The sequence below is a fragment of the Salmo trutta genome, chromosome 2 (genome assembly GCF_901001165.1).
Source record: "Salmo trutta chromosome 2, fSalTru1.1, whole genome shotgun sequence".
Classification (NCBI taxonomy): Eukaryota; Metazoa; Chordata; class Actinopteri; order Salmoniformes; family Salmonidae; genus Salmo; species Salmo trutta.
Window position 1 is genome coordinate 55,923,395 of NC_042958.1, and position 15,655 is coordinate 55,939,049.

Here is a 15,655-nt window from a genome sequence, read left to right on the forward strand (position 1 = left end):
GACCTATCTGATGAGGATAGGCTACCCATCCTGTTGGGGGAGGACGCAGAGAGCTGTGGGTTGGCAGCGCACTACATTGCTGCCTGCCATAAGTTGAGGGACAGTGTCTGACAGACCAATAAACCTGCACATGTCCTCAACTGTATGATTATTGTTATTGTTGAATGTATGGTTATATATGTATTGTTATGTATGGTTATTGTTGTTACTGTTGTCCCGTTGACAATTTTTGATTCTCATTTTTATTTATTTTTTATATTGTAAATATCCAAAGCAAGCTTTGGCAATATGTACATTGTTACGTCATGCCAATAAAGCGAATTGAATTGAATTGAGAGAGAGAGAGTGACAGAGAGAGAGAGACAGAGAGAGAGAAAGGGACAGAGAGAGAAAGGGACAGAGAGAGAAAGGGACAGAGAGAGAAAGGGACAGAGAGAGAAAGGGACAGAGAGAGAAAGGGACAGAGAGAGAAAGGGACAGAGAGAGAGAGAGAGAAAGGGACAGAGAGAGAGAGAGAGAAAGAGAGAGAGAGAGAGAGAGAGAGAGAGAGAGAGAGAAAGAAAGAGACAGAGAGAGAGAGAGAGAGAGAGAGAGAGAGAGAGAGAGAGTGACAGAGAGTGACAGAGAGTGACAGAGAGTGACAGAGAGTGACAGAGAGTGACAGAGAGTGACAGAGAGTGACAGAGAGAGAGAGTGACAGAGAGAGAGAGTGACAGAGAGAGAGAGAAAGGGACAGAGAGAGAGAGAGACAGACAGAGACACAGATACAGACAGACAGAGACAGACAGAGACAAAGATACAGACAGACAGAGAGAGACAGACAGAGACAAAGACAGAGAGAATCACTAACAGTCTTGCATGGATACAGGAGGTGCATTATTGGCTACAATCCTGTGCCCACCTTTCCCTCTGCATAATGGGTAGGACATGTGAGGAGCAAATCATATAAAGACTGTTTGCTAATTTAACAGGAACATAAATCAATTGGATAACAAATGTCCTTCTGGCTGTTTCATAGAATCAGGGATTCATAGATTATCTGTGTTTAAAAAAAAAAAATCTCCCTGTCTGCTCCTGCGGTAGCCTGGGTGCTGTGACCAGAAAGGTCTCCTCCAATCATACTGTCCCTTAATGCCACTGAGCATTCTGGGTAGGTTGTCTCCTCAACGACATGCAGAGAGGGAGGAGGGGTCCCACTCCAACCTTTCTCCTCTACTCTCGTTTCAGTTAATCTCACCTGACAAGTCACCCGCAAACACTCAGACATAGACCACAACTCACATACAGTGAGCTAAAATACCAACCCGATGACCTGAAAAGTCTTCAAAAATCAACATGTTACATAATGGCGTGGGATAGCAGGTAGAAATCAGAGAAAGTACTGCTCTTCTTCTTAAGACATAAGACGATACGGTTACATAAGATGATAATTAAAAACCAAGAATTGGCAGCAGTGTGTTGTGTTTACCCCCCCAGTCCCTACTCAGTCAACACTTTGAGGTGACTATCTTATCTCTTGTCCTAAATGGTGTGACCAAAACAAGCCCGGAGAGCCTGCCCCGTTAACAACTCTTAAAGAGAAGAAGAAGGGTAGCTGTGCTTGATGTACTGGAATGGGACTTAAACCTTAAAGGGATAGCTCACTTCTTTGAAGTTTCTAAATAACCAGCAAACACATTTTTAAATGGTTTGGAGGAAACAACGACACCCTGCCAAGATTGAAAAGAAGTTAAAACCACAAAAAAGTGAACCATCCTCTTAAGATGTAGATCTCTTTTTACCCCATTACAGAAAAGAAGCAAACACGCGGATCGTCACAGCGAGTAGCTTAGATTCTCACCAAATACAGAGTGAATTATTCAGTAAGTCTCATGCATAAAGTATGAGGGATATACAGTGGGGTCCGAAATTATTGACCCCATTGATAAAGAATGTAAAATAAATACATTCAAACACTGAGCTACATTGTATGCAAAAAATAAATATGGAGAACAGCAGAGCTAGATTGGCTTCAAACCACTGGGATTGTAGCTACATGACACTATTGGATTCACTGGATCTCCCAATCTGCCTTCGATATTGATATATGGTTGACAATACAGGCAGTTACAAGCATGTTAGGCAGCCCTTAGCTTGTCACAAAAAAAAGCAATAATTAAATCAAGACATTATGCATGTGATTGGTTAGTGTCAACAATGGCAATACGTACCGTCCACATTCATATACCACACAGTTTTCTATAAAAAAATAAGTTGCTGTTGGTTGGACTTTGGGTTTTCTGTGATGGCTGGGAAAGGAATCACGGTTAAACAGGTAGGTACCATTAAACACTAAGAGAAGGAACCCAGGAAGGTAAATCAACAGAGGAAAGGAATCACGGTTAAACAGGTAGGTACCATTAAACACTAAGAGAAGGAACCCAGGAAGGTAAATCAACAGAGAAAACCCCAAACACAATTCACCATCTGAGACGGACCAATCAAGAGACAGAATAGGGGAGAAGGGGCAGAAGTAGCATGAGGGAGGAGGAAGCACAGAAGATACCAAGATATATACCTGGACTCATCAGTTCTGTCTCAAAACTACTCTCATGTTACATTCACAATGCGTATAGTGTTTGCGGTGTGTGTGTGTGTGTGTCACTTCATATTGCTGAGGGAATATTTGATGAGCCCCCCCCCCCAGTAGGAGGATAAATTATTGGCATTTGGTTTTCAACCACACATGGAGGGATTTTTCAGGCACACACAGATCATTTCTTTCTTAATAAGCTTAAAATGTATTAAACTTTTCATAACATTTTTCTATCGGCTATTGATATAGTTCATTTTCTCTCATTATTAGTCCCCTGGCTACCTCACGTTTTTAGGATATTCAAACAACTTTGAGATGGAACTCCGTTAGATTCAATCATGGTTTGATCGGGAGAAAGCCATGATTGTAACAAAAAAACGATGAAAGCGTAGCCTAACCCAAATTCATAGCCTATCGGTTGGAGAAAGGGAGAAGGGAATATATACGTTTTTTAAAAACAGCAAGACACTAGATAGTTAAGGAGCGTTATATATATGTAAATAGGTTTAGGCTATAAGGCCCATGTATCCAAGACAGTCAGACAGAGGGAGAGAGGAGAGCTTTTGTGCTGCTTTGGTGGAATTCTCCGCTCTGTCTAGCCTACATCCCTCTCTTGCGTTCTGCATATAACATATTTATAGAAGCATGCTGGCTGACACCACACACACACACACTGAACATACAGTCATACACTACTGAGTAATCCAGGCTAAGGCGATTCACCGACACCAATCAGAGTAGAGCAAGCTGCCCCACAGTGAAACCATCACAGCAGGTTGTGGAGTGTACAATACATGGCCAAAAGTATGTGGACACCTGCTCGTCAAACATCTCATTCCAAAATTATGAACAATTTATTTGTATTATTATTAATTAAAAAATGATGAACAAATGTAGAATTACTGATGCTAGCATTGGATGTGCTTGTGGAAGCAGAAGAACTTGTGTCGTCGACAAGTGCAGGTGTAGACTGTTGGTAGTAGCAGTACTACCAGTAGAGATGGTATGTGTCTCTATGGATGCGGGCCTTAGTTTTTCGAGCAAATGGAATGAGCAGCAACTACTTTGGCAAAATAAGGACCGTTAGTGGAATTCCCGCAAGACAGTAACGGTTAATGTGATTGGATGTTAATTATTTGACTAGGCTACCTGTATTTGACATTGTGTTGTTATTTTGCTGAACACTAGATGGTTTAATTGTATTTTTGGCAGTGAAACAAGGCTACTCAGGCAAGAAAAAGAACTCACCCAGATGTATAGCCCCGTTGGAAAATATAAATGGACTGTTTGAAAATGTGAATACATTTTTTTTATGTGAATCACATTTTTATTTGGCGTACCCCCGGCGGCATTGCGCGTACCTCAGTTTGGGAATACCTGCACTAGATGTTGGTAACATTGCTTTGGGGCCTTGCTTCCATTCAGCCAAAAAAGCATTTGTGAGGTTGGGCACTGATGCTGAGCGATTAGGCCTGGCTCGCAGTCAGCGTTCCAATTCATCCCAAAAGTGTTAGATGGGGTTGAGTTCAGGGCTCTGTGCAGGCCAGTCAAGTTCTTGCACACCGACCTTAAACTATTTCTGCATGGACCTCGTTTTGTGCCCTGGGGCATTGTCATGCTGAAACACAAAGTTGGAAGCACAGAATCGTCTAGAATGTCATTGTATGCTGTAGCATTAACATTTCCTTTCACTGGAACTTAGGAGCCTAGAACAAACCATGAAAAACAGCTCCAGACCATTATTCCTGATCCACCAAACTTTACAGTTGGCACTATGCATTCGGGCAGGTAGCGTTCTCCTGGCATCCGCCAAACCCAGATTCGTCCGGCAGAATGCCAGATGGTGAAGCGTGATTTGTCACTCCACTGCGCCTGAGTCCAATAGCGGCGAGCTTTACACCACTCCAGTCGACGCTTGGCATTGCGCATGGTGATCTCAGGCTTGTGTGCGGCTACTCGGCCATGGAAACCCATTTCATGAAGCTCACAACTAACAATTATTGTGCTGATGTTGCAGTTTGGAACGCGAAAGTGAGTGTTGCAACCGAGGACATACAATTTATACGCGCTGCGCACTTCAGCACTCGGCGGTCCCGTTCTGTGAGCTTGTGTGGCCTACCACTTCGTGGGGAGCTGTTGTTGCTCCTTTCCACTTCACAATAACAGCACTTAGAGTTGACCAGCGCAACTCTAGCAGAGCAGAAATTTGACGTTCTAACTTGTTGGAAAGGTGGCATCCTATGACGGTGCCACATTGAAAGTCACTGAGCTCTTCAGTAAGGCCATTATACTGCAAATGTGTCTTTGGAGATTGCATGGCTGTGTACTCGATTTTATACACCTGTCAGCAACGGGTGTGGCTGAAGTAGCCGAATCCACTAATTTGAAGGGGTGTCCACATACTTTTGTATATATACAATGTACCTTAGGATGTCTACATCCACACTGAGTAAAGAGGGAACTGCTTCAATATGCGCTCCAAATCTACGTTATCATCTCCATACTGTAGGGATGCTTTGAGCAATTCCACCTGACGGTAATGAATGTGAATTTACCACAGGAGTTGGACTGAGAGAGGATCAAGAAAACTGTTCATGTCACCGCAGCTGACTAGACCATTTGAAACGAGGGTCGTGTTCCTGATTTAATCCATCTGCGGTGGGTCGATATGCTCATTTGGGTCAACATCCAGCTGACATAGCCGTGACGCCCTGCGCATCCCCTCTATATACAGTACATGTCCCATAGCTTTCCCCTTTCTTAATGTGTCTGTCATCCCAACTTAAAAATATGGCCTCCCAGAGTGACTTCAACCAGGCCTCCCAGAGTGACTTCAACCAGGCTCTGGCCGAATAACAGCACGACACGAATCATCACCATCAGTGGACGCATGGCTGGAGTGGATCCCTGTGACAGTACATGAGGGAGGAGGGGGGTCACAGTAAATGATTCACCCACTGTATATTCCTATAGTCGAAATGAAATCTTTCCACTTGTTTGGCTCAGTGAATTAACCAAGCTGAACGCCGTGCGCAGGGATCGAGTTAATAATCGCTGCAGGCTTCACTATTATGCAAGCCATTAACGTCCAGAACACTGAATAAAACCAAAGCTGTAAATGATTGGCACGCCAACAATATCCTATTTTCTGTATATTGTCACAGTATTGATAAACCCTTTCTCAATATCCATCTAAACCAATTCACTATGCCTATTAACATAAAGAATGTGAAAACTGGCAATTAAATCTAAGAGTTATTTTTCCCTATGCTCTGTGACTAAAAAGTGAGTACTGTTTGTGTCCTAGAGAAGCGTACGCATTTATGTTTCTAAATAAATAAAACCAGCAGAAAAACATCAAACAAAGAACACCGGTGAGATGATTCAAGCGCCACAGGAAGCCAGTACAGATATTGATTGGTAAGATGAGAAAAGAGAGAAAGAAGAGAAAGGAGAGAGCGAGAGAGAAAGAGAGAGAGAGGAATATCCAAGAGCAAGCCATCAGAGAAATGAGACTCATGGTTTTAAATGGTTTTTCAGTTGAGTCCCTGCGATAGGTTGTTTGAGAGGTAGATGGGGGAGGTTGCTGATAATGATGTGGGTATATGAAGGGAGGCTTGCCTGAGAGCGGTCCTGCTCTACCTATCCTGATGGTCATCTCGTCTGAGGCTGGGAACAAGAGGTCCTCCTCCTTGGCCAGTTTGGAGTCTGGGGACAGGGCCAGGGCTGTGTGGGGGTCCACCCCTACACCCTAAAAAACACAGGGAGTTAAACAAACATTCAAACTTATTTATCTAGGTTATAGAGAATGAGAATATAGACCTGACCAAGAGGAGACAGTGGTACTGCAGTAGACACACACAGTCAGTGAGAAATAGTTTGGCATGCATAACGGTTTATAAAAACCTTCTTATGATCATTTTATTAGAGGGTTATTAATTCATGTGCTGCTTATCAAATTAATTTGTGGTCGTTGGACATTTCCGCCAACTGGGACTCAAACGAAAAAATGTTACGTAACCTAATACAACCAATTCAGTCCGGAACAAAAACAAACATTCAAAGAAAAATCTTTTGAAAATGAATAATTGATCATTTGATATGTACTTATTCAGACTTATTTAAAGTCCATTCACACCTCCATTTTGAAGACTCGGCTTTAAAAGCAGGTAGAGAAAAACATACAGGTTTTAGACTATAGGTGCCTCTATAGGTTCCCCTTCAAATAGGCTTCGTCCCCTATCTCAGAATTAGAAAAAGTTGGATCTTAGTCATAAGTATAAATGTTAGCGCTATGGCGAAGTCTATGGGTATCTACTAGCATGCTAGCAGATACCCATAGACTTCAAGTCATTGCGCTAACGCTAGTTAGCATTGGCTCGGGAAACTACCTCTAACTTCCTTCATACTGGACACAGAGACATACAAATGGTATACACAAATTCACCTGATTCTGGGGACTCATTGCCAAAATCCCCTAGAATGCCTTTAAAGGAGGTCGTAACGTTCTCGTTAAAAAGGAATATTACATTAAGATGAGCTGTTAAACTCAACGGTAATGTACCTATCAATAATCATCAACACATCCATACAACTGTGGGGTCCTACTACACTGGAACAAATCACAATCTGTGGTTGTTGTTTTTTTGCCTGTAAAACCCTAATGATATTCGGCGCTTAGCCTGTACGGTTTTACAATTCCATTTTTTTTATGATGTTGTTTGGGGCTGCTCTTGTTCGAGAATGATCATTTCTGCCAGGGTAGATGAGGCGGTAAAAATATAAGGGCAGCATTGGGCTAGAGGAGCAGAAAATAATCAGCTCGGTAGTCTTGGTTTGAATGTGAAATGTTGTGAGACCGCAAAACACCTCGAAAACAAAAATCAGGCCCATTTGGGGATTGAGCGAGACGACTTATTGCAGAGCAGCCTTAAAAAACAGCCAAAGCGGAGGGATGAGGGATTTGACATCAAGTTATACATAATGCTTAAATATAATTATTGTGTGTGTGTTAATGCACACATGCATGAGTGTGTATGTGTGTGTGCCTTTGGGGGATTGGAGATGTGCCTCCCCAGAGGGCGCAATTAACCCCAGTGGTCCCCTTCAGCAGCAGACCTGACAATCTCATCAACAGGAAGGGCTTACCGTAACCGTTAAACACCGCAAACAAGGACCTGGCTCTGATGGGAGTGCTCAAATGCACTCTGAGTGTCTGCAGCTGCAGCACGGGAGCACAGCCAGATTACACCAGTACTACACCCTGGCTGTGTCTCAAATGGCACCCTATTCCCTGTACAGCGCACCACGTTTCACCCATATGGGCCCTGGTAGTGGACCATATATGGAATAGGGTCCCATTTGGGACACATCCCTTGTCCTTCTCCAATGACATCAATGACATTACCTCTGGCTGGCTGGCTGGCTCTAAGCCTGGTTAAACAAGACAAACATTAACTGAAACAATGGTGATTGCATCATTGGCTCTGTTTACTGGTCTAATAACACACTGAGGGACTGTGAGGATTTTTTCTGTTACTGTGATGTCTCCCCAGATAGAGTCGTTTCATATTGAGGTCAGGTAGAGTGTGATGAGTAGTGGGGAGGATGGACGACTAGGTACCTCTCTCACAGGAGAACTGAACCCATCCAGGTCCAACACGAACCCTGTGTGTGTGTGTCGGTATGGGTGTGTGTCGGTATGGGTGTGTGTCGGTATGGGTGTGTGTCGGTATGGGTGTGTGTCGGTATGGGTGTGTGTCGGTATGGGTGTGTGTCGGTATGGGTGTGTGTCGGTATGGGTGTGTGTCGGTATGGGTGTGTGTCGGTATGGGTGTGTGTCGGTATGGGTGTGTGTGTGTGTGTGTGTGTGTGCGCGTGTGTTTAGGCTGTGTATGCTTTTTGCTGTGTTTCAGTAGGAAGAATGGAAGTGTCCAGTCTATATGCAGTAATTACATTTGTGCCTTGGACACAATCCTCATTCAGCAGGCGTCGCAGTAGTGAGTGGACAACAGTATTCATTACAGTGTGCACGCATTGTCCTCTGTTATCATACACCGGCCATCTATTTTCACCTGTTACATTTCTGTTTACTTTCACAACTCTGGCTTCCCCAAAATGATAAGAAATGAAAAGATAAACAACGTGCTCGCCTCCACCTTATATAAACTTAAATCCTCTTACACAATCTACAGAACAGAAATAGGACAGCACTCCAGTAAATAAACTTAAATTGACATTTCTTTGCCACACGAACGTTTGGGGTATGAGCCTTTCTTCAGCGTGCAAGGCAATGGCAATCAATATCACAACAACAAGACCTCACACGTGTGTGTGTGTGTGTGTGTGTGTGTGTGTGTGTGTGTGTGTGTGTGTGTGTGTGTGTGTGTGTGTGTTAAGAATAATTGGAGGTGACACAACGGATCAATCCCAACTACAGAGAGAGCCGATTTGGGAATTTACAGTCTGGGAGAACGCACACAATGCATCATGTTTGATACAGCTCATCTGTGGTCCATCACATCCCATGTCCAATATCCACTGTAACATTTACACAGGGAGTGGAGAAACTCTCTGGGGAGGAGATGTTGTTATGGCAGAGAGATGAAAAATTATGGAGAGAGAGAGAGAGAGAGAGAGAGAGAGAAGAGAGAGAAGAGAGAGAGAGTTCTTGGTGATGGATTGCTTTTCCTTGAATCCTCAACTTAAACTCCTCTATTCCCTATGAAGTGGACCAAAGTGAATTCTTCTTCATGTCAACAACTGTTGTCAGAGTTTGCTGCTTTTTAGTCCATTCTCACTAGCCAGCCACTGTCTGAATAATTCCGAACATTCCTCAGAGTGTGCCTGACAAAACGACGCTAGAGAGTATGTACTATGATAAACATTTGCTTGATAAACGAGACGCTAGTGAATATACTCCTTATAAACATCCCGCTAGTGAGAACACAACTTTGTCCAATTTACCAGCTGTGTTGTTGTCAACTGGGAGTGAAAATAAAGATCTGTGGGCCAGATGGTGTTTTAATTATCCATAAAGGCCCCATCTATCCATTCATTAAGGCACCCTCCTTCATCCAGCAGATATTTAATTGCTCTGGACTGAGATGGATTCATCACAGCCCCTGACCCTGCTGTTGGGAAGCTCAGTGTGCGTACGTGCGTTTGCGCATGCGTGTAGATCGGTATGCAAAACTAACCTGGACTCAACCAATCCGTCATTGGCGTATTGGAGGAAGCTACACGGATTTGCTACCTGTCCCTGATCTGTCAACATATATCAATGGTTAGCTCTTAGCTTTCCAAATGTCACACAGTCTCAAATCCAAATGTCACACAGTCTCAAATCCAAATGTCACACAGTCTCAAATCCAAATGTCACACAGTCTCAAATCCAAATGTCACACAGTCTCAAATCCAAATGTCACACAGTCTCATCTTTCTCCTTGTCAATTATCAGACTCATATACCTTACTATTCTAACTCTTTTTTGGTAGTCGATACGTAGGCCTTGATGCTCTCTCTTTTATCCCCTAGCTCTTCCTGTACACACACTTAACCCTGGCATCATTTGAAGTGGAGCACAGAACAACATGGCATCAGAACCAGTACCTTTCTGGAGTGCCCGGCCGAGAAACACAAAGGTTTCTGACTCACTTATATTGAGCACTGAGCACACAACTCTCTGATGTGACCAGGGATATGGGGGGGTGGAGGTAAGTGTAACCTTCTGGTATGGAATCTTTGATGTCAGCATTCTGCTATGAGAAGTCTAGGATCAACATCTGTGGGAAAATACATCCTACTCTGGGCACACAGTGGAGTCAACTCTAAATCTATTACTAAAAAGGTCCATTCAAAAGACTCCAGTCACACCAGATTAGATTCCCTCTCCACTCCTCAGTGTTCCTAACAGCACAAGGTGCTGTCTGCCCAGCATGAGGTTCTGTCTTATCCCTGTCATCCCCTTCCATCTATCCCTGTCTCTATTTCTCTCTCTCTCTCTCTCTCTCTCTGAGTAAAATGTTACGAATGCAAAACAACTCCCTAAGTCCATTGCTACTACTGAAGTCATATGATGGAACATGGCAACGTGTCCTGCTAGTGAGCAGACTGTATCACAAACTAGTGTTCCCTGTTGGTTCCAACATACGGTGCCTTCGGAAAGTATGCAGACCCCTTGACTTTTTCCACATTTTGTTACATTACAGCCTAATTCTAAAAAATATGAAATAAAAAAAATCCTCATCAATCTACACACAATACCCCATAATGAAAAAGCAAAAACAGGTTTTTAGATTTTTTTGGGCAAATGTATTAAAAATAAAACAGAAATACCTTATCTACATAAGTATTCAGACCTTTATCTATACGACCCTAAATTGAGCTCAGGTGCATCCTGTTTCCATTGATCATCCTTGAGATGTTTCTAAAACTTGGAGTCCCCCTGTAGTAAATTCAATTGATTGGACATTATTTGGAAAGGCACACACCTGTCTATATAAGGTCCCACAGTTGAGAGTGCATGTCAGAGCAAAAACCAAGCCATGAGGTCGAAGGAATTGTCAGTAGAGCTCCGAGCCAGGATTGGGGGAGTAGGGCCTTGGTCAGGGGGTGACCAAGAACCTGCTCCAGAGCGCTCAGAACCTCAGACTGGGGCGAAGGTTCACCTTCCAACAGGACAACAACCCTAAGCACACAGCCAAGACAACGCAGGAGTGGCTTCGGGACAATTCACTGAATGTCCTTGAGTGGCCCAGCCAAAGCCCCGACTTGAACCCAATCAAACATCTCTGGAGAGAACTGAAAATAGCTGTGCGGTGACACTCCCCATCCAACCTGACAGAGCTTGGGAGGATCTGCAGAGAAGAATGGGGGAAACTCCCCAAATACAGGTGTGCCAAGCTTGTAGCGCCATACCCAAGAAGACTCGAGACTGTAATCACTGCCAAAGATACTTCAACAAAGTACTGAGTAAAGGGCCTGAATACTTATGCAAATGTTTTTTGTTTTTTTTATAAATAAATGTTCAAACATTTCTAAAAACCTGTCATTATGGGTATTGTATGTAGATTGATATGGGGGAGAAAAAAGCAATTTAATAAATTTTAGAATACGTCTAACGTAACAAAATGTGGAAAAAGTCAAGGTGTCTGAGTACTTTGACAGCACTGAACATTAGTAATGGCGATACAGACATGAACTGGACATCAACTACTCTGGGACCGACTGGGAGAAGCAGAAATAGTCAGACTGACAGTGCCTACAAAATATATGGGATTTGCGTCAGAGGAAGACGTGATGTGTGAACTGTGAAAATGCAGGTCAAATGCCAAGCAATACCAGACTAGCATCAGTTAGGAGAGCTATAATTGGCAGTGTGGTGTGTTAGCCCACACATCAGAGATTGAGCCCCTGCTTATAGCATTGATCTATTGTAAAAAGATGATTCCCAGAGGCCTGATAGGTCAAACCCCACACCCAAACCCCACACCCAAAGGGTCAGGAAGAGGTCATGCAGCACACCACACAGGGCAATTACTACTGGAGGGTAGCGTTTATAGACAGCTCACACAAAGCCAATGGACGGTAAGTGTATTATACAAATGCATTCAAGCAATGGAGTAATGTGTGTTTCTCAGCTTTCATCCGTGTGACTCATTATCATGCAAATTGCTGGCCGAACGCGCTCTCTCTTTAGCAAATGATGGGTCGTTTGGGCGATGGGGGGGGGGGTTCAACAGATGACATTTAAAAACAATTCTTTCTGACAACCAAGGGATGAGTGTAACGAGGCAAGGCCATGCCCTCTCCATTACCTCCCAGTAATCATATTAGTATGCAAATACTGTATATGCACAGGACAGTAGGGTGGGCCACATCAGCCTAGGACCCATTGGGAGACTTTTGCCAACAGGCTCAAAAAATATATATTACTTTCCAACTGTAGCTCATATCTTTCAGCTTTAGGAATGAGAATGTGAACAGCTGCACCAGTGAGATAAGGATCAAAACTAAAACTCATGTAAAAAATAAAGTGACAGTTCCGGTTGAGGCTAATATGAAAAAGGCAACTAGACCGGAGCTCATCAACTTCTTATGATTATTTTCTATAGATGGAGACTAGTGTCCACAACACTGATACATAAATGTGTGGGCAGCAGGTAGCCTAGCGGGTAAGAGTGTTGGGCCAGTAAACCGAAAGGTCGCTGGTTTGAATCCCCAAGTCGACTACGTGAAAAAAATCTGTAGATGTGCCCTTGAGCACGGCACTTAACACTTACTGGTCTGTAAGTCGCTCTGGATACGAGTGTCTGCTAAATGACTAAAATGTATATATACACACTCCCTCTTGCACACACAACCACCATATACGTTGCTGCTACTATTTATTGTGCTGCTCAACCATTTTACACCTAATTGTATGCATATATCGACCTCATCCAGACACATCAGGGCTTCTAACTGTAGAACCCAGTTCCTACCGTTGAATATAAAAATTGATTTAATCAACATAACTATGCTACATTTTATCTCTGGGACCCTCAGGATAACAAATCGGAGCAAGATTACTGAATGTAAGTACATTATTTACCTTCAAAGGTGAATGTATCAAACCAGTTGCCGTGATAAATGTATTTTGTTGTGGTGCACTCTCCTCAAACAATAGCATGGTCTTTTTTCACTGTAATAGTTACTGTAAATTGGACAGTGTAGTTAAATTAAAAAGATTTTCAGCTTTCTGCCCATATAAGATGGGCAGAAAATGTCCTGGGAAATGTTCTTGTTACTTACAACATCATGCTAATCACATTAGCGCACGTTAACTCAACCGTCCAACAGGGTGGAACACCGATCCCGTAGAGGTTAAACCAATCAGCATACAGGATTAGGCCCACCCGTTTTTAAATAGTGTATATTCTTGTGTTCTTTCTGTACTGGCCTTCACACTTCTCTCTTTTTTTATATTGATACTGCACTGTTGAGGAAGAGCTTGCAACTAAGCAATTCACTGTACTGTACTGTTTACACCCGCTGTATCTTGTGCACATGAAATGAGTACAGATAGAATGGCCTGTCCGTCCCTTACCAGATTAGAACTGGACAGTAGAAAACTTGGCCCTGCTTAGACAGCTTGATCTTGGTCCTCACACCTTGAGGTGTAAAGGAGCAATCTAAACTCAATATCTGATAAGAAGATGGGAGGGGTATTTGCAACCACAAAAAGACGGAGAACATGCACAGTCAAAGGCATAAAACCTCAATGTATTGTTTAAGCTATTGTGTGTGTCTTTTCATTCAAGTCGAGTTTCTACTTTGTAGCATTGCTGGAGGGGCCACATAAGTTATGGATGGCAGCTTCAAGGAAGCTTAACCTCTCAAATCCATGGCCTTTCATCAAATCCAATCAAAATCCAATCAAAGTGTATTGGTCGCGTACACAGATTCGCAGATGTTATCACAGCAAAGAGGGGACAAACTCCATATTAATGCCCATGATTTTGGAATGAGATGTTCGACAAGCAGGTGTCCACATACTTTTGGTAATGTAGTGCATGTGTACAGTATGTATATACACTGAACAAAAATATAAACATAACACGCAACAATTTCAAAAAATGTACTGAATTACAGTTCATATAAGGAAATTAGTCAATTGAAACAAATTCATTAGGCCCTAATCTATGGATTTCACATGACTTGGCAAGGGTGCAAACACCCACTGGGGAGCCAGGCCCTGTCAATCAGAATGAGTTTTCCACACAAAAGGGTGCTATTACAGACAGGTCCGGGTGGATAATCTCAGACGATCCCGCAGGTGAAGAAGCCGGATGTGGAGATCCTGGGCTGTAGCATTGTGTTGTGTGACAAAACTGCACATTTTAGAGTGGCCTTTTATTGTCCCCAGCACAAGGTGCACCTACGTAATGATCATGCTGTTTAATCAGCTTCTTGATATGCCACACCTGTCAAGTGGATGGAAAAATCTTGACAAATTTTTGGAGAAATAAACTTTTTGTGCGTATTAAACATTTGTGGGATCTTTTATTTCAGCCCATGAAACATGTGCCCAACACTTTACATTTTGCGTTTATATTTTTGTTCAGTATATCACACAGTGTGGACATTCCACAGGGATGCTGGGCCATGTTGACTTCAATGCTTCCCACAGTTGTGTCAAGTTAACTGGATGTCCTGTGGGTGGTGGACCATTATTGATAAACACAGGAAACTGTTGAGTGTGAAAAACCCAGCAGCGTTGCAGTTCTTGACACACTCAAAGCAGTGGGCCTGGCACCTACTACCATACCACGTTCAAAGGCACTTAAATATTTTGTCTTGCCCATTCACCCTCTGAATGGCGCACAGGTAATCTTAGGTTTTATTACATACAGTCGGGAAGAACTACTGGATTTAAGAGCAACGTCAACTCACCAACATTCCGACCAAAAATACGACTTTCCCGAAGCGGATCCTCTGTTTGGCCCACCACCCAGGACAATGGATCGGATCCCAGCCGGTGACCCAAAACAACAACGCCGTAGAAGGGGCAGACGGAGCGGTCTTCTGGTCAGGCTCCGTAGACGGACACATCGCGCACCGCTCCCGAGCATACTACTCGCCAATGTCCAGTCTCTTGACAACAAGGTAGACAAAATCCGAGCAAGGGTAGCATTCCAGAGAGACATCCGAGACTAACGTTCTTTGTTTCACGGAAACATGGCTCACTCGAGACACGCTATCTGAGTCGGTACAGCCACTTGGTTTCTTCATGCATCGCGCAGACAGAAACAAGCATCTCTCTGGTAAGAAGAAGGGTGGGGGTGTATGCCTTATGATTAACGAGACGTGGTGTGATCATGACAACATACAGGAACTCAAGTCCTTTTGTTCACCCGACTTAGAATTCCTCACAATCAAATTCCGACCATATTATCTACCAAGAGAATTCTCTTCGATCATAATCACAGTTGTGTATATCCCCCCCAAGCAGACACATCGACGGCCCTGAAAGAACTTCAATGGACTCTATGTAAACCACATATCCTGAGGCTGCATTTATTGTAGCTGGGGATTTTA

General features: G+C 43.2%; 1 protein-coding gene across 2 annotated transcripts in view; it reads right to left on the minus strand.

Moving 5' to 3' along the window:
• slc39a11 (solute carrier family 39, member 11) overlaps positions 1–15,655 on the minus strand; it is a 156,011-nt gene that overhangs the window by 62,667 nt on the left and 77,689 nt on the right. Inside the window, exon 5 of one of the 2 annotated variants that reach the window (XM_029706240.1) lies at positions 6,218–6,326. In XM_029706240.1, the coding sequence (XP_029562100.1) occupies positions 6,218–6,326 (109 nt within the window). Of the gene's footprint in view, positions 1–6,196; positions 6,327–15,655 lie in introns of both variants that reach the window. The other variant, XM_029706235.1, reaches the window with a different exon arrangement.